Raw genomic sequence first — 19538 nt, forward strand, 5'->3', positions numbered from 1 at the left:
TTAACCGCTACAGAAAGCCGGTTAGGCATAAAACCACGACCTTTTATGGGCAATATGCGGTGATAAATAATCCCATTTTGGTTTAATTTCGCATTCATGAAATACGCCATAATGAAAATGAAAATATCATATATATCTGTGGCTGCATTTTTATTCTTTTTGCTAACGGTACCATCAGCATCGAAATGTGATTTTCGGTATTCAATTCACACGTGTTGTGGTAACATGTTGTGTTAGCCCTAGGATTAATGAATTCTCTATTCCCCATAGTTTTTTTGTTGGCTTTTGGCAATAGGACAATCCGAAAAGTCAAGTTTTGTTCCTGCATACTGACTTTCAGTATGGTCGGATGACTTAGTTGAAAAATAACCGTAAACACACAATCAGACTAACATGATTTTCGGTTGGTTTGACATGAAAAGCTCTTACGACTTGAACAGAAGGTTCCATTGTCCCTCGTTGTCCCACATGTGCGAATTCAGGTAAGTGATCGCATAAGATTGGAGAACATTTCCAAACAAACAACTTAAAGGGAAAGCCTACCCTGAATGTTGAAACAAGAGCATACAAATTTGGGGGATCAAGACGATTGATAGCACAAAATGGTCATATAGATGCATGGACATAATATCGCGATTACTTAAAAATGGAAATCTATATTCTGACATCAAGTTGGTTCAAATAACACCTTTAACAAGACGGATGCAGACAGTGAAAGTTGAGAAAAATCAAATAAAGAATTACAACAAAAAGAAGCAGATTGCGGCTCTGTCAACTACCCTTTGAGCATCCCATTCATTTGATCTGTAAAACGTTTTCATCGATGTATCCTATATAGATAAATCACCGAACTGATGTTCAAGCATGCACTAATAACATGATATTTCATGTTTTAATTGTATTCACATTAACCTCTTTTATTATCGATTTTGAAACTAGGAATTTTTCCAGGGGCGGGTTTTGACACGCGAATGTCAACAAAATATCCCAAGCCATAACAATACAATGACAGTTTATATAACTTTTATCTGGAGAGGGCGCATGTTGAAATCTACAGAGTACCCGTCCTCCCTTTTTCTGCTTCAAATGGTAAAACAAAGAGAAAGTGTCGATGCTTAATGAGAACCACAAATTTAGTCAAGCGCGGAAGCTTTGACGTATCATTAAATTATTAGAGAACAAAGACGATTCGTTGGACCGTTCTCGACTCTTAATCCTTGTCTGAACTCATATCAGTTTCCCCGGAATTTACACAAATCTTAATTTGAAAAGAAGAGAAAATAAAATGTTATCCCACTTGAGTATGGTTAAGATAAAACAATCACTTACATTTTCAGCCTACTTTCCCGTTTGCAATCATAACCGAAAGTTTAATTTGTGTCAAGAATATGTTTCCCTCCCAGAATATATCATGTCCATTCACCATTCATGTCTTTGAATGGTTTTCACGAATTCAACAAAACAAAGAAAATCTTTACATGACAGCATCAGTTCTGTTCTATATGGATTGAACATTTGGACAATCAGCAACAACAACAACAACAACAACAACAACAAAATAAAAACAAAGCAATAATTCCGTTCGAAAAAATATCATGTTAAATCTTCTTTAACAAAATTCAAGTTATTAATCAATAATTGCAATATAAAAAAATAAAAAAATCCATATGTGGGCTTTTAAAAAGCAAAATTGTAACGTTGACGCCCAATAAGGGACTTGAACCCTTGACCCTCAGATTAAAAGTCTGATGCTCTACCGACTGAGCTAACCGGGCTGCATGTGTTTTTTATTGATGACTCAACATTCTTAGCACGTGGGTCATCATATTTAAAAAAATATTAAAAAAATATGGAAGAAAAAATGTATACATAAATGAATAAATGCAGGAACAAATAAATATAAAAAAGGAAGACATAGCCCGATAAGGGACTTGAACCCTTGACCCTCAGAATAAAAGTCTGATGCTCTACCGACTGAGCTAACCGGGCTGCGTGCGACTTGTAAAGATGCAACATACACATTTTTGTAAATGTGTAGGTCTCTAGTACCTATTTATTATGGGGTAATTGGTTCTCGTTGAATATGAAAAAAAATTCTGAATACATTAGGTGATTATGTGTAGAAAAAGGGTTAAAGGGAGGCTTTACTACTTCAGCTAGAAGGGATTAGACCACACAGCGAGCCAGCGACGTCACTGTGACAGGTGGCTATCTCATTAACTCAGCTCTCATTTAACATAGGAAAAAGAGGATCATGGGGGACCAACAGGCACCGATTTGGGAAGTTTTCTATATAGAGGGAGCAAGTAGCTACAAGTAGGACAGTGTGCCTTTAAGGTTATTCTTCAAAATTATGCATCATCTCATTTTTTCTATGAACCAAATTCAAAAAATAGAACCATCTTTACAAAAGGTTTGATGCTTGAGGCTACACAGGGAATGGGGCGCCAGATATTCGAACAAACGTTTATATATAGGCCTATTTCTCATACATAAAACTGTGAGAGCCTGTCGATAGCAATCCCTTTCATTACACATTGCTGCTATAAGAATCTTCCACATGTGAATTAATTAATGAGAAATTTCATTAAATTATTCCACAACTTTACCACAAATCAATCTCCTCTTTAAAGATTGACACCTGTCTTGATGAAATCACCGTTTACTTTAGATAAATACTGAAATCCTGAAATCGATGAATAAACAAAATGTTGGCTATTTAATCAAATTTTAATCAGTTTAACTCCGGATGTAACAAAATAATAATTTGTATAACCTAGAAATGAATTTCCATTGGAATAGTCGGACATAGACGTATATTTGTATAAAGGAAACAATTTTGTCTCTCTGCAAATCTTCTTGTGTAGAATCAATTAATGGAACGCAATTTTGAATACTTTTACATTTGTTGAAATTAAAAATCTTTTTGCTTTAACCAAAATTGCATTTAGAAATATTACCTGGTAATTTACGTTATTTATCTATTCTCCTGTATTAGTGTCATATTAATATAAAAATCTAATTTTAACGTTTCTAATTAATGTATAATTATTGTTGAACGTCGTACACAAATAAAGGTTTTACTTCCAAAATGCACCTATAAGCGATTACGAGTAAAACAATTATTAATTTACCACTTTCCTTAGTCTACAATAGTTTCATTTCGGTATATGAGATAGGGCCATATTTTGTAGATCACTTGAATGTTAAATGTAGCATTCAATTTCTGTTGGTCATTTGGATTTTTACAAAGAGATATTAGCACTTTCGGAATTCGCTCAAACTGCCCAACCTTCTCAGTTGAGTATTAAGGGATCCGGTAACTTTGTCTCAGATTCTGAAACAAAATCCTAGATTTAGCTCATGCTGCAATGATAATTATAAACCTTTAGGTCAGTCAGGAACCTCAAGACTTTTACAAGCCGATCGCCCGTCTGATTATAAAAATATTTATGACTGGAAATCGAAACCGAATTTTGCGTTTTCATAACACTACAGTCTATCGGGTAAAACGAGTATGGTAAAGCCGGTCACTCAAAGATTTTACTTTTTTGAGGCACTTCTTGATCATTTTGTTTAGGGATTCAATATTACACCATATCACAGACACTGATAACATGTAGGGCCGTGTATCTTAGATTTAACAATGTTAAACGATGCGTTTAAACAACTTTTAATACTTTTCAATACAAACACAACAATGTTGCTAGCGTGGCAAACAAATTTTCTCTCATTAACATGTATGTTATGATAAAATTGTATGATACATATGAAACTTTGTTTAATTCAGACTTTTTCTGAAAACTTTTATATATCTAAATTCAATTTTGATACAAAACAGTTTGTCCGATCTTTCAACCTTTACCAAAAAGTTAATTGAAAAGTTTTGTTTCTTTCTATCGCCCCCTCTCTCTCCCCCCATGTTTGTTTTTCTGTGTGTCTGTCTCTCGTAGGTGTACTTTTTTTTTACTGAGCTAATTGAAAAATATCGATTGCAATGATTACATTGGTCAAGCTGTACACACATCTCGGCTTTTATTACGCCATATTATTAAAACAAAAACTTTGTCGTTAATAAATAAAAGTTCTAGCTTATTCATATTTACATTATCTAGATAAAAATTGATTGAATAAATAAGAAAGAAATAAGAAATTAGAGAAATCGAACTCACGAAATGGTTTTAATATCTCAAGGGGGCAAATAGTGAATGGTTTCATAAAGAAAAAAGCAAGGCAAGTAAATAAAAGATATATTGATCATACCAATATCTTGTAGGTATAAATACATCCTCGATTCTCTGGATAATCAGTCGTTGGATATTGCTATCCCGGTTGAGGTGAAAGAAAACGCATATGATGTCGAGAACACTGCTCTTATCTGGCTTAGTAGCCATGCTTATGGCATGCTCCCTTGCCAAACCACTGGAAGAACAAGAGGGCTACACTAAAACGAAAGTGGTGAGTGACTCCCATTAATAAGTGAATTTATACATTTTCCGAGCTACAAGACTTTATAAAAGATTGTGAAACAACAATAACCAATTTAACCAATTTAAACAGACTAAATCTAGTTGATAAAGTGAGAGATAAAATGAAGAAAAAAAAAGAGAGAGAAGGGAAAAGGTTACATTTGATTTACAAAGAAAACGTATCCTTTTTTATTCACTGGACACATTTTTGAAACTGCTCCAAGCTGTTATATGGGACTGTAAATGTAGAAAATCTTTTTTAGCCTCGGGTTTAATCTTTTATTCACTGGACAAGCAAGAGTTCTGCACGTATATTACAATACTCAATAGGTGAGTTCGTGTGGAGGCCTTTTATTTAAACTTTAAATTGTTTTCATTTAACACCGCGACGAGGGACTGACGTCCATGAACGGCCCTCAATCTAGTATTAAGCACCTATCACCTTTCTCACGAAACTACGATCCGTTAAAAAAATCAGTTCATAATCGATGGGTTAAAAAAAAGATTCAGTCTTTCTGTCGTCTCCTGCAATTTCACAGGTATTGACTGCTACTGGTATTGTGTCGTGTGTTAGTGTATTTTCTCATAAAGAGTATTTTGTTCCTGAAAAAAAAACTACGGTCAAAAACAAAAAAAATCGTTAATTTGTATTAAAAAAGCAGTAATGGTGAACTGTTCAATATCCGGTGATATTGAAATTTTGATTATTTTTCACTACGTCATTTTAATATTAATTTTTCATATTTTCCATTAGAACAAAACTGAATAGAGTTCGTACAGAAATTCTGCTATGTTGGTCATGCATGTGGTATATATTATGCAAGAGGCTCTGACACAAAGTAAATGAACCAAATAAAAAATTGTCTTAAATTTGTTACAGCTATCAGGTGCTACTTGTCCTTTAATCTTCGATCATGTTCACTTTCTCTCTCTCTCCCTCTCTCTCTCTCTCTCCCTCTCTCTCCCCCTCACTCTCCCTCCCCACAATTACTCTCCCTCTCTCCTTCCCTTATTCTCTCAATCTCTCTGTTCCTTTCTGTTCATGTAACCACAGCCTCAGATCAAGAAAGTCGAGTTCAATGGCGAAATCCTTGAGATCGCGGTAGAAGAAGTTGACCCCTTCCATCGCCCGATCCCAGCAGATGAGGGCTTCTCCCCCAATGCCTACGAAACAGACATGATGCTTAACCCAGAGCAGGAGGCAGCCTTGAGCGATCCTAAAAACTCCCGTAACAAGCGAAAGGCCATCAAGGATACCACGATGTATTGGCCAAAGAAAATCATTAACTCAGCAACAGGCCAGCATGTTATCACTGTTCCCTATGAATTCAACACCGGTAAGAAATTTCCACCTGTACTCCTTGCTGTTTTCAGTCTTACGATACTATTTGGGGACGGGGTGACGATGCAGTTATTAAGTCCATCGAATTTCAGTTAAGAGCATGATTGTCACTTGTTTACAACGTGTGTTTTGTTATAGTTAGATAGAAATGAATTGATTAAATAACGTTTACAATCATGCTTAAAAGATTAGTAATTCAGAGGTTTTATCAATAAGCGTATTAGTCATCATGAAATTGGTCATCATCATCTTATTTCAAGAATTCCCAACGTTTTCTATTAACTTTCATGACGATCGTCATGCGTCATGATGAGCAGGGGTTGATCAAACTGCCATCAAGGCTGCTATGGCTCACTGGCAGGATCAAACATGTGTCAGATTTGAAACACATAATCCCTCAGTTCCTTCGCAAGACAGGCTTACATTCATAAAGGACAATGGGTAAGTTCATCCAGCCATGTGTGCGTACGGGCGTGTGTGCACGCGCGTAGGTGTGCGTGTGCGTGCGTGTGTGTGCGTGATCGTGCGTGCGCGTGTGTGCGCGTGATTACTCGTGCATGCGTGTGCGTGTGTGCGCGCGCGCGCGTGTGTGTGTGTGTGTGTGTGTGCGCGCACGCGTGGGGGAAAGGGTGGGTGAATGTTCATTCATTAGAACGGTACCCCCAAAACGAGGACGTCCTCGGTTCGAATACCCTGTAACTTGTTTAAAATTCGAGGCCCTTTTATATAGGCATGATAGACACATGTACCATTCGTCTCAGTTTGCGTAGTATACGACGTAGAAACTAATAATTGGTAATTCCTGGCTGTTAGCTTAAAGATAAACTCCAGTACTGGTAAAAAAATAATAATAATTCACACAGAATCAAACGAAACTTACACTGAATGTTCAATATTACAAATAAATGACATGTGCCAAACAATTTTGGAATAAAATGTATACTGGCTGAGTAATGAGCATAGAAAGACAAGGAAATCAAGATAGTACTAGCCCCGACACCATGTGTGTTGTCCCATATATAGCTTTCTATGTGAGTGCTTGTTACTTTACCAAGACTCGGTCAAATTTATTATGATTTTGATGACTCCAGAACCTTTCAGTGCACACCAATACTTACATGCTACATGATCAACTGTTTCTGATCCTTTCCACACCTTTTCTTTCACAATGCAATCGCATTACCAGTACTAAAGTGTATCTTTAATTTAATAGAAAAATTGAAGACAAATCCTCAGTCAATGATAAAAGACACCGGTAGTAGCACCTGTAAAATTTAATTGGAATTACTATCTTCTTCCCTTTAGATGCTATTCATATATTGGAAGGCAGTCAGGCTCTCAACCAGTTTCTATCGGAGATGGGTGTACTCAGGTAAATATAATGATCTACATGTACGTTAAAAAACAAAACCTTTGTGACACATACCCGGATAAAGTACCTTGTCATATTAAAAAAAAAAACAACAACAATAATTAAGAAAAAAAAACGCCGAGGCAAGATGAAATTGCATATCAAGCAAAGTGAACGTAAAATAGGGTATCTTTCAACGGGTACAGATCTATTTTGTACTGGGGCGGGGGAGGGGGGGGGGGGGGGGTTGTCAACCCACTTCCATTCATTTGCATCACGATTGCACAGACTTTAAAAAAATGACCTCAGGCAAGTTCAATGTCTAAACAATCTTGTACATCACCTTTCAAAATTTGCGAATATGACAATGACGTTTTTCGTAATCGAACTTGATTTCTATGTGAAATACAAGTGTATTATTATGATTATTCAGATCGCCTTTGAGTCGATATCTAGAAAGTCCTTGCGATCCTATTTTACTCTTAACACGTTTTAGTTTGTTTGTTTGTTCCTTTCTTTTTTAATTATGCATCATTTTGAACAATATATGTGTAGAAATGATAAAAAATACGAAAGTGAATTTATATTACTCTCAAATTGTAATATTTAAAAAAAATTAAAGAGTCATTATATTAATGCATCGTTAACATACGCACATACACATTTATTACCATTTTATGTAAAGATCTAACGGTACTTTCTGAATATGAATAGTATCCAAAATGCATTATTAGAAAATTAGGGATCTCTAAATTACCAATCTTCATCACGTTCATGACCTTTCATGTCGCTTCTATGTTTCATAAGCTCGGAACCGTTTCCCATGAGATCGGCCATGCATTGGGCTTCAATCATGAGCAGTCGCGACCCGACCGAGATGAATACGTCATTGTCAACTTTGACAATATTAAAACAGACTACAAGAATAACTTTGACAAGCGGACGACCAACGACGCCATGACCAATGTGCCTTATGATTACAGTTCAGCCATGCACTACGGCCTATACGTAAGTTAGGGTACTCCACTTGATTTTCCTGATTCTTTTTGTTTTGAGGCACACTGTACCACGAAGTTCATTGTAGTTATTCAGGGAACCCGAGGAAGAACATATCGGCCCGAATTCACAAAGGAGGTTTGTCGACAAACCTTGGTTTATGTACGTCATAATCGTTTTGACGCGTTTTTTTACAAACCTGGTTTATAAAAACGCGTCGAAACGCGTCATATGACGCACGAAAACCTTGGTTTGTCGACAAACCTCCTTTGTGAAATCGGGCTTTGTCGGTTGCTCTGAAGCGGATGATCCCTTGATCTTCTTTTTTTTCTTTTTGTGTTAACACTCTGACAAATTAATTATTTCTAAAGCAGTCATTGTCTTTCAATGCTGTCAATACACACTGTCAGAAATAATTCTGACATTAAAACGAATTATGCAAACGGTTTCCAGACGAGTCGGAGACAACATGATTTAAGTACGTTTTCTATGGTTAGGAAGGGACCATGATGGATATACCGCGATTTAATTAAATTCTTTTGCATGGTGAATAATGTTATGCCTGCTATTTTGCTTGATGTTGGCTGTTGGAACGTCTACTAGACTTGCCCACCCAGGAGTAAAGTGTTCATAATCGTCCTAAGATGAGTATAGATATTATGAACCTGGAAAAATCGCTTTCTTCAAAAGCCAACAGTAATGCTAAGTGCTAAGTGGAGCGCAACGAAAACTAGTTTTTACTCAATTGTGTTGTCTAATGGTAATGAAACAGTCCGAATATGATGGAATAGAATTTCTAATGAACAACTTAGATATTTCTAAAGCAGATGACCTGTATAACAATGGGGATAAACCATGCATTTAAGTATGTTTAGAGATAAATTAAAAATGTATTGATTTGGTTATTCGACTGAACTGTAGTACTATGAAATCATTGCCTATTTTCACTTTTTCTTTGACGATACCATTAATTAACCTGTTTCTTTACTTGATCACCGTCAACAAACTTGATCGACAGGGTTTCGGCATAGACGCGAAGGTACCAACGCTTATCCCTAAGGATCCCTTATGCATGAAAGACATCGGCCAACGTCTCCGTCTCAGCTATCTGGATGTCAAACTGGCTAACTTCATGTACCAGTGCGACTCCCATTGCGCAGGTGCCAGCTCCTGTCACACTGGCTACAGAGACATGAACTGCAAATGCCTATGTCCAGAGAGTCACACCGGGGACTATTGTGAAATTGCCCGAAATGTGCAAGGTAATAAAAGAAAGAAAGAAAATCCAACCTTAAAGGTAAAGCCCAGTTTTGGAAACGCCTCCATTTCAAAAAATGAAATGGAAGCTCTTATTACCAATCATGTGAAAGAATATGTTTTGACTAATACGTGATGATACAAATTTTGCCGGGAAACCGCCTACTAAATGATATACGTGGTAAATTATTATATGTATCTGGACTGGATATATGTAGGGTAGTCCCATAAACATCTTTCTGTGTACAGTGCTTGTAACTTGACCAAGACTGGGCCAAATTTCTTATCATTTTGATGATTCCAGAACCTTGCAGTACACACCAATACTTATATGCTAGATGATCAACCTTTTCTGGTCGATTCCACAACGTTTCTTTCACAATGCAATCGCATGACCATTACTGGTCTATATCTTTAATGGACACGCTCGATAACAAAGCAGAACACTAAGAGAAACAGACTGGTGAAAGTTTGAATGAAATCGGACAAAACATAAGAAAGTTGTGAATTTGTGAACGTCACAATTGGCACTTCAAATTAGCTGAATCGGTGACGTCACTGCGACGTACTACCGGACAGCTTACATCATTCGCTTCAACTTCACAAACACAAATTAAAATGTCAACATTTATGACTCGTGGGGGGGGGGGGGGGTCTATTCTCTACAGAGGACCTATAACAATATGCTTTCCATGATATCTTTAATATCATAGAAATTAATGATATTTTTTACACTACAAATTATAGAGTTGTCCGTGACTGCCACACAATCCACGTATAACAAAATTGCCAATATTAGATTCGCATGAAACAAACATGCATAACTCTCTTATTATTGTCCGTTTTATTTCAAACTTTTTTCATTATGTTTCTCTCCTTTTCCTGCTTCCATACAAAGTAACTTATTACAAAGGTTGGATTATCCTTTAGGAGAATTATGTTGTTACGATCGTTAATATCAGCAACAACAAAAAAAAAAATCTATAGGTCGCCTACCCTATTGAAGAATTCACCCTGATCACTTTAAAATGACTTATATAGTATATAGGTGTTAAAATCCCTCTTCAGTATAATGGAAGGTTTGATCTGAATTTGGACGATTACACAGATAATCTCTGTTATCACTTTCTTTTAAAAATTACCAAAACATCACAAAGTCCAAATTGTACCCAGAATAAGCTCAACTTCCCTACTTTGGATTAAATTAAATTTGGATTAAATCAAAGCCCGAGCCAAACATGCGGCTCAAACTTTCGAGTTCGTTATATAATGGTCATCCTGGGTCAACTTGGCCAAACTGGCCGAACTTGTCAAACAATTTAAATACATTCAGTGAGATATCTCACTTTATCAGGGTAAACTTTTCAATCCGCCCCTTAAAATTCTGATTACAGCTCCATATCCTGGGGGCGTTTCACAAAACTTGTCATCAGTGACAAATGACAGTTTTTTGTTATAAGCTACCGAAATCCTTGCTTCTGATTGGTTATCAGCAGATTTGTCACTGATTTTTGTCATTTGTCATTGAAAAAGGGCTTTGTGAAACGGGTCCCAGGACTGTAATGAAGACGATCGCAACTACTTTTTCAAAAATCAACTCATGGGCAATTTTAATACCTTATTGTATATAATCTCCCATGGAAATCATGTTTGAATGACTTAAAGCCCCACTGCACTACTTATTGCTACCTGCGCCCTCTATATAATAAACAATGCATAATCGGTGACCATTGGTCCCCCATGATCCTCTTTTTCTTATGTTAATTGACAGCTAAGTTGATGAGATAACCACCTGTCTAGTGACCTTGCAGTGTGGTCGAATTCCTCCTATACACTAGTACTGAAGGCATTTAAAAGGTGACGTTCCAGGCCGATCAATTCGCCTTTGGTTGAGTTTTCAAAAGTAGTTTTATGAATGATATTTTCTTGTAATAATGGTCCCATGTGCAAACAGTGACATTGGTGTCAAGAGTTTCATTGTATTGTCTCCTATACAGCTGCTGATCGCGTCACCTTGACATCTCGAAGTGGTGAAGTAAGTTCTCCTAACTTTGATGGAAGCACCGACTACGCCGTTGATACATCGTTCATGACGTATATCAAGGTTAGAACCCGATGAATCAAACTTAAAGCTGTACTAATCAACAACAACAAAATAGAACAATGGAAACGAACAAGGTATTCTGTACCGTCCAACCATTCCGTGTCACTTCTAACGACATTTTCTAAATCATTGCGTCTGTAATTTGGCGCATGACTGGAAAGCTCCCCCGGGAGTGGAGATGGGCATACACTATGTGCGGATGAGCCTGAATCCGATGGCCGGGGTAATGATATACATATTTGGTATCTATAAATTGCGTAGAGACGTAGATGTATTTCCCGCTATATCATCACAGATCATTGATATTATTTGACTTATTTAAACAAAATTATTGTCGGTATTAATAGCAGCAGCGGCAGTAGTAGAGCTACAATGGTTGTTGTCGTTGTTTTCGTTGTTGGTGTTGTTATTGGGAAAGACAATATTCATGCTCCCCGGAAGATTGTCTGGATGACTTTGATGCACCATATACGACGCATTATCAATCAATACAGAGCATTACCGATCAAAGATTCTTACGCCAGATCTGTTAGTGAAATATAATGGAAATTACGCAACATACACGTAAGATCTTACATACGAAGAAGAATCTCCTAACTCATATAAATGTCATCACCAACAATTTTACAGAATTTTACAGAACCTTGTCAGCTTGCAAAAGAACAAGTCTTATTTCAATGCCAAATTATATCTCCATAGTAAAAGTATATATAGAGCTCTTTTCAATCGTGGAAGTTTTAAAACCAACTGTGACATGTTTCTCATGCATGTATATATATATATATATATATATATATGGGGATCGTGTACTTTACGCGTTAGTGCCACGGCTGGGACCCACAGTCCGTTGATATATACATAGACCGCGACAGCTCTACTTTAAATGTGTTTAAAGGTGTATGCATTTACAAAATATGCCAGCCTAATGCTATTTATTTGTCGAAGTAATCAGTATTAGAAGGACTTCTAGAGCCCACATCATTCATTGTTTTCAAATATTTTTCCATTTCAGGGAAACCCCAATGAGCAAATCCGCTTGAAATTCGATGCATTTGATATGGAAGCTTTTGATACATCGAGAAATAAGTGCTGGGATTACGTTAACGTCAGAGCAGGCAGTAGTTTGTATTCTGAAGGAACGGATTATTGCGGGAATACACTACCCAAAGAAATAGTAGCTGACGAGATCGTCCTAAGCTTCTACTCTGACAAAAGCGTTGCCAAAAAGGGATTCCATGGAACATTCACCAGAGAGTCAATATCAGGTAATCCGGTAGCACTCCTTAAATGTTTTACCTCACTGTGATTAGATGGTAGATTACCGAATCTTTTCGGCGAGATAACGAGATAATTTAGGACAGTTTGGAAGACGAGAAGACGAGTAGCTGGAACTCGACAAGTCTACCTGTTTAGGACTAGAATACATAAAATGCCACGATGGCGGAATCCCCGAAAAATTCGTTCAAATGGGAGAAAGGGGAAATCTGACGTATTTTCTCCTCCCCGGCCAAAGCTGTCTTAAAATTTGGGGTAGTGGTTAGGGTAATCTCGTACATTATGAATATTACGCTGACAAGCAAAAAAAATATGGCGTCAAATTATACGGGGGATTATCCCTCCTTCCCCGTCGCCCAACCCCTCATAAAACAAACAATATTAATAACAATAACAATAATAATAACAAATAATTGTGTTATTTCAAAAAAACGTTTTAAGCCATATCATAGGTAATGGGAAGGATAAAAGGGTCTTGTCCTATTAGTCTAATTGCCAAGTTTAAACAACTCGTCTTCTCGTCTCTCAACTTGTCTTTTTGTCCTCAATCATCTCGTAACTTTTATGCTTCCTTATAGTAGATGCCGTATCCGGACACCTACCCCTGGACATCCACCCCAGTCAACTACCCCCTAGGGCAACCATCCTATATGACGACAACCCCCAGACAACTTCCCCCGGACAACTACCCCTCAGGACAACTACCCCTAGACAACTACCCCCTATGATAGTTGTCCCGGGGGAAGTTGTCCTAGAGGATAGTTGTCGTAGGTGGTAGTTGTCTGGGGTTAGTTGTCTGGGGGTAGTTGTCCAGGGGTAGTCGTTCTAGAGGGTGGTTGCACTAGGGGGTAGTTGTCTGGGGTAGTTGTCCCGAGGGCAGTCGTTCTAGAGGGTGGTTGCCCTAGGGGGTAGTTGTCCTAGGGGGTAGTTGACTGGGGGTGGTTATCCTAAGGTGGATGTCCAGGGGGTAGGTGTCCTAGAACCAGTAGATGCATCCCGAATGGCTCAACAACTGTAACATCATTTCACGTGGCGTATTTGATGGCAAAGATGATCGCAAAATAATGTCGTCTGTTCCAACACTTGAACTTCATTTTCTCAAACTCGACAATTACTGCCTATCCTTCCATCACCTTAGTTTATATCAAGCTGTAATCAATAGTCTGATGGGAATTTTACATTGCCTGAATAGGTAATGTTATCGTGATGTAGTGGCGAGAATTTTGTATATCAACTTAGAAAACGACTAAAATGTTTATTATTTTTTAAGGTGTTTTGTACTGCAAAAATCTTTTCCGTTTTGGAGGACCGATATCCTATTCATTACATTTTGAGTACTCCCCCGAGAGAGAAGGTGTTTAAAAAAAAAAAAAAGATAGTAACGACTTTTTGTAGCGTACAAACAGGGGTGTGGTTGCATATACTGACCTCATTTATCTAATATTCGAAATAACCTGATTTTGCCCGATTTCTCTCAAAATGTCACCATCCTGTTACACTTATTTTCCTGCTTCCACATACACCAACTTATTGCAATGGTTGGACTGCCCCTCAAACAATCTCAAATACCATAGATGAAAAAAATCTTTTGTCAAGATTAAATTACCCCGCAATCTATATTATTTTCATTATCATTTGTCAAACGTTTGTTATCTTATTTCCAAGGAGGAGCTATTACGTGTCCTGTTCAGAAGAAGACATGTACAGGAACCATTACCCTCGCAGCAGGATGCACCGCCCAGATTACGTCGCCCAGTTACCCATCTCAATACCCCATCGATTCGAAATGCACCTACACCATCAACTCCCCAAACAACCAGATCGAACTTGCCTTTGATAACTTCAACACGGAGCAAAAGTATGACACCGTGAAGGTCACGACAGACGCCGGTGTGAGCAGGTAAGATTATGCTTCAACCAGGGGGGCGTTTCACAAAAATTGTCGTCAGTGACAGATGACAGTTTATGTTATAAGCTACTGAAATCCTTGCTTCTGATTGGTTATCAGCAGATTTGTTACTGATCTTTGTCATTTGTCATTGAAAAGAGGCTTTGTGAAACGGGGCCCAGGTTTCTAGCTTATTGAATTTTGAATGGGTCCTTGTCCTTTTCCCCATCTATCGAGTATTTTTCAGATTTTCGCTATTAATATTGTAGGGAATGTCAAGGAAATTGATTGCATTGAGGCTGTTTGAATATATTTTGATAACAATTCAATATCATTTTATTTTATATATTTTGTTTTTACTTATCTACAAGTTTTCTCTGTAGGGCCATGCATTATGGTTCAAGGCATGCCCATATAGAGAATTTTTTATGTTGAGGGTCGGGGCAAAATGCAATGAATCATTGATAATTTATTGCATTTTCTTTTTTTCTTTTTTTTTTTGTATTGTGGGGGCGGCGACGTACCCTAGCCCCGCTGCATACAGTTATGATTCAATGACAAAGCAAAGGCCTCGATACTGTGAGCCCACAGGTTCAACACCGTGTCGATGTGATATATTAGTGCCCTTTCATGAGACATTAATCCTCATTACTGTCAGTTATGACTTAGGGACGTAGGTCCCCTAGTTGATTATCATAGTAGCACACAGTAGCAGTCACGCAAAACAAACACTTGCAAATTATTATTCAATAAAATCTGAGAATATATACTATTATCTAGATCTATTAGGAATATATCATTGTCAAAATCATTCCATAAATTGGGGTAAAAATAACTATTCCACCATTATGACCAACAGCGTACTAAAGGAACCTGTCTACAAAGACCTCCTGTCTACAACACGAACGTTTTTTGTTTCCCTTGGGCGGTCGCTGTAGACATGTTTGACTGTATCAAATAAGCTTATACTGAAATAATGACAAATCTCTTTCCTGTTCCAGCTTCTCCGGGGCATCCAAGCCAGCGCTCGTTAAGAAGATGACCACTATGACAGTGGAATTCAGTTCGGACTATTCTGTTACCAGCACAGGTTTTAGTGCGACGATAACAGCCAAGGCCTTGTAGATTGATGGACAACGACTCCAAGAACAACATCCTACTTTCTTCTCTCTTCTAAAGCCCTAAAATGTGTAACTTGTTTCTTTTTTTCTAGAGGATCATAATTAAAGGCACACTGTCCTACTTGTAGCTACTTGCTCCCTCTATATAGAAAACTTCCCCAATTGGTGCCTGTTGGTCGCCCATGATCCTCTTTTTATCATGTTAAATGAGAGCTGAGTTAATGAGATAGCTACCTGTCACAGTGACCTCGCTAGCTCACTTGGTGGTCTAATCCCTTCTGGTTGAAGTAGTAAAGCCTGACTTTAAAACAATTGAAATGAAAACCATTGAGAGTTCTCTTCTTCCACTTTATACATGAATATATGTATAATCGACAATGGTGTTGATACTTTACTTGACAAACCTGCAAACCCAGAAGGGATTTATGGTGGAATCCTTGGTTGTGAATTTAATTAAATGTAATTTCGAAGTTATTTCAAGCTCATATAATTAATTTGTTCTTCGCTTAGATATTAGGCTTCTTTCACCCATTCTTCCATGTTTTATTTCGCTTTTATTAGATGACTTTAAGGAGATAATGTAATCACGAGTTAATGATCTTAGATACAGATTTCCATCATAATTATGAAATCGTAAAAGTTCAAACGGTTATGCTCCAATATCCTTCAAATGATAAGTTTGATGAGTGTTCCTCATTATGTTATTATACCTGAAATATAGCTGAAATTATAAAAGATGTTTCATTCTCTAGAATAAAGTATATTACGCAAATTAACAAATGCTGTCCAACATTAATATTTCTTTGATTTGATTTATCGTGGAGATTTACTGCAGCAATAGATTATGATGTCTATAACTCGGTTGCTTGGTTTGAGTGAAAGGTTGGTTGATTGAATAATTGATTGGATTGATTGATTGGTTGGTTAGTTGATTTGTTGATTGGTTACTTGATTTGTTGATTGGTTACTTGATTTGTTGATTGGTTACTTGATTTGTTGATTGGTTACTTGATTTGTTGATTGGTTACTTGATTTGTTGGTTGGTTAATTGATTTGTTGATTGGTTACTTGATTTGTTGATTGGTTAGTTGATTTGTTAATTGGTTACTTGATTTGTTGATTGGTTACTTGATTTGTTGATTGGTTAGTTGATTTGTTGATTGGTTACTTGATTTGTTGATTGGTTAGTTGATTTGTTGATTGAGTTGATTTGTTGATTGGTTAGTTGATTTGTTGATTGGTTACTTGAATGTTGATTGGTTACTTGATTTGTTGATTGGTTAGTTGATTTGTTGATTGGTTAATTGATTTGTTGATTGGTTACTTGATTTGTTGATTGGTTACTTCATTTGTTGATTGGTTACTTGATTTGTTGATTGGTTACTTGATTTGTTGATTGGTTAATTGATTTGTTGATTGGTTACTTGATTTGTTGATTGGTTACTTGATTTGTTGATTGGTTACTTGATTTGTTGATTGGTTAGTTGATTTGTTGATTGGTTACTTGATATGTTGATTGGTTAGTTGATTTGTTGATTGGTTACTTGATTTGTTGATTGGTTAGTTGGTTTGTTGATTGGTTAGTTGATTTGTTGATTGGTTACTTGATTTGTTGATTGGTTAATTGATTTGTTGATTGGTTACTTGATTTGTTGATTGGTTAGTTGATTTGTTAATTGGTTACTTGATTTGTTGATTGGTTACTTGATTTGTTGATTGGTTAGTTGATTTGTTGATTGGTTACTTGATTTGTTGATTGGTTAGTTGATTTGTTGATTGAGTTGATTTGTTGATTGGTTAGTTGATTTGTTGATTGGTTACTTGAATGTTGATTGGTTACTTGATTTGTTGATTGGTTAGTTGATTTGTTGATTGGTTAATTGATTTGTTGATTGGTTACTTGATTTGTTGATTGGTTACTTCATTTGTTGATTGGTTACTTGATTTGTTGATTGGTTACTTGATTTGTTGATTGGTTAATTGATTTGTTGATTGGTTACTTGATTTGTTGATTGGTTACTTGATTTGTTGATTGGTTACTTGATTTGTTGATTGGTTAGTTGATTTGTTGATTGGTTACTTGATATGTTGATTGGTTAGTTGATTTGTTGATTGGTTACTTGATTTGTTGATTGGTTAGTTGGTTTGTTGATTGGTTAGTTGATTTGTTGATTGGTTACTTGATTTGTTGATTGGTTACTTGATTTGTTGATTGGTTAGTTGATTTGTTGATTGGTTACTTGATTTGTTGATTGGTTACTTGATTTGTTGATTGGTTAGTTGATTTGTTGATTGGTTACTTGATTTGTTGATTGGTTACTTGATTTGTTGATTGGTTACTTGATATGTTGATTGGTTACTTGATTTGTTGATTGGTGACTTGATTTGTTGATTGGTTAGTTGATTTGTTGATTGGTTACTTGATTTGTTGATTGGTTACTTGAATGTTGATTGGTTACTTGATATGTTGATTGGTTAGTTGATTTGTTGATTGGTTACTTGATTTGTTGATTGGTTACTTGATTTGTTGATTGGTTACTTGATTTGTTGATTGGTTACTTGATTTGTTGATTGGTTAGTTGATTTGTTGATTGGTTACTTGATTTGTTGATTGGTTAGTTGATTTGTTGATTGGTTACTTGATTTGTTGATTGGTTACTTGATTTGTTGATTGGTTAGTTGATTTGTTGATTGGTTACTTGATTTGTTGATTGGTTAGTTGATTTGTTGATTGGTTAGTTGATTTGTTGATTGGTTACTTGATTTGTTGATTGGTTACTTGATTTGTTGATTGGTTAATTGATTTGTTGATTGGTTAGTTGATTTGTTGATTGGTTAATTGATTTGTTGATTGGTTACTTGATTTGTTGATTGGTTAGTTGATTTGTTGATTGGTTAATTGATTTGTTGATTGGTTACTTGATTTGTTGATTGGTTACTTGATTTGTTGATTGGTTACTTGATTTGTTGATTGGTTAGTTGGTTTGTTGATTGGTTACTTGATTTGTTGATTGGTTAATTGATTTGTTGATTGGTTACTTGATTTGTTGATTGGTTAGTTGATTTGTTTCTCTTCATACAGCAACAAAAAATATTGCTACTCTTAGGCTTATAAGTCTATACTAAAAAAAAGAGAAAACTGTTAATGTATAAGTGTGTGTTTAGACAGGAGCGGAGAAATAACGGGGATGGAGTATTTTAGGTGGGGGTAGCGTGTACCCCAGGTTTGCAGGTTTCAGGCCCCCTCGCAAGAAAAAAATCCGGGAGAATATAATTATATGCATGTAATTATTTCGCATTACCGCAATGGATACTCACACAGTGTAGGTTCCTCAAGAGTCGGTTGTGACAAGACGGTGACTGGTATGGCTAGTAGGAGTATGGATAATATACAGTAACCACAGCCCAATCTCACTGAACGGCGAATGCTTACAAACGTAGCGAATGTGGATTCGCCAACTTTTCTGACGAATGTTGGCGAAAATCAGCGACTTTTAGTGACGTTTAGCGATAATTAGCAATATTTGAGCGAATGTTTCCGAAAGTGTTTGCGAAAGGCAGTTGGCGACTATTAGCGACTGTAAGCAAATGGTACCGACAGTTTTTGCGAAGATTAGCAACTATTTGCCAATCCCTTGCCACCATTTGTGAACGTTTGAGACCTTTTTGCACTCCTTGTACTCAATGGGTCACTCCCACCCTCCTCTCTAAGGCTCTTACCCCCTCTCTCTCCTC

At 36.6% G+C, this 19538-nt stretch overlaps 1 protein-coding gene and 2 non-coding genes across 3 annotated transcripts; 1 reads left to right on the forward strand and 2 right to left on the reverse strand.

Moving 5' to 3' along the window:
- Positions 1 to 1702: 1702 nt before the first annotated feature.
- On the reverse strand, positions 1703 to 1775 carry TRNAK-UUU. Its single transcript has one exon. It is a non-coding gene; the product is annotated as a tRNA-Lys (tRNA).
- A 141-nt stretch (positions 1776 to 1916) lies between these two features.
- On the reverse strand, positions 1917 to 1989 carry TRNAK-UUU. The gene has a single exon. It is a non-coding gene; the product is annotated as a tRNA-Lys (tRNA).
- Positions 1990 to 4326: 2337 nt separating this feature from the next.
- Positions 4327 to 14723, forward strand: LOC593113 (blastula protease 10). Its single transcript, XM_030989245.1, has 9 exons — positions 4327 to 4458; positions 5524 to 5806; positions 6129 to 6252; positions 7117 to 7183; positions 7970 to 8170; positions 9177 to 9420; positions 11413 to 11519; positions 12532 to 12784; positions 14460 to 14723. The coding sequence occupies exons 1-9, from the start codon at positions 4354 to 4356 to the stop codon at positions 14696 to 14698; spliced, it is 1623 nt and encodes a 540-aa protein (XP_030845105.1). The 5' UTR covers positions 4327 to 4353; the 3' UTR covers positions 14699 to 14723.
- Positions 14724 to 19538: the final 4815 nt, after the last annotated feature.

This window comes from Strongylocentrotus purpuratus, unplaced genomic scaffold (genome assembly GCF_000002235.5).
Source record: "Strongylocentrotus purpuratus isolate Spur 01 unplaced genomic scaffold, Spur_5.0 spur5_scaffold_18, whole genome shotgun sequence".
Classification (NCBI taxonomy): Eukaryota; Metazoa; Echinodermata; class Echinoidea; order Camarodonta; family Strongylocentrotidae; genus Strongylocentrotus; species Strongylocentrotus purpuratus.

What these genes read in the sequence shown, in the direction of transcription:
- LOC593113 (XM_030989245.1), top strand. Translation starts at nt 4,354, where the DNA reads ATGATGTCGAGAACACTGCTCTTATCTGGCTTAGTAGCCATGCTTATG. An exon ending in TCCCTATGAATTCAACACCG is followed by an intron (nt 5,807 to 6,128) that starts GTAAGAAATTTC and finishes CATGATGAGCAG; the next exon opens with GGGTTGATCAAACTGCCATC. An exon ending in CACCAGAGAGTCAATATCAG is followed by an intron (nt 12,785 to 14,459) that starts GTAATCCGGTAG and finishes CTTATTTCCAAG; the next exon opens with GAGGAGCTATTACGTGTCCT.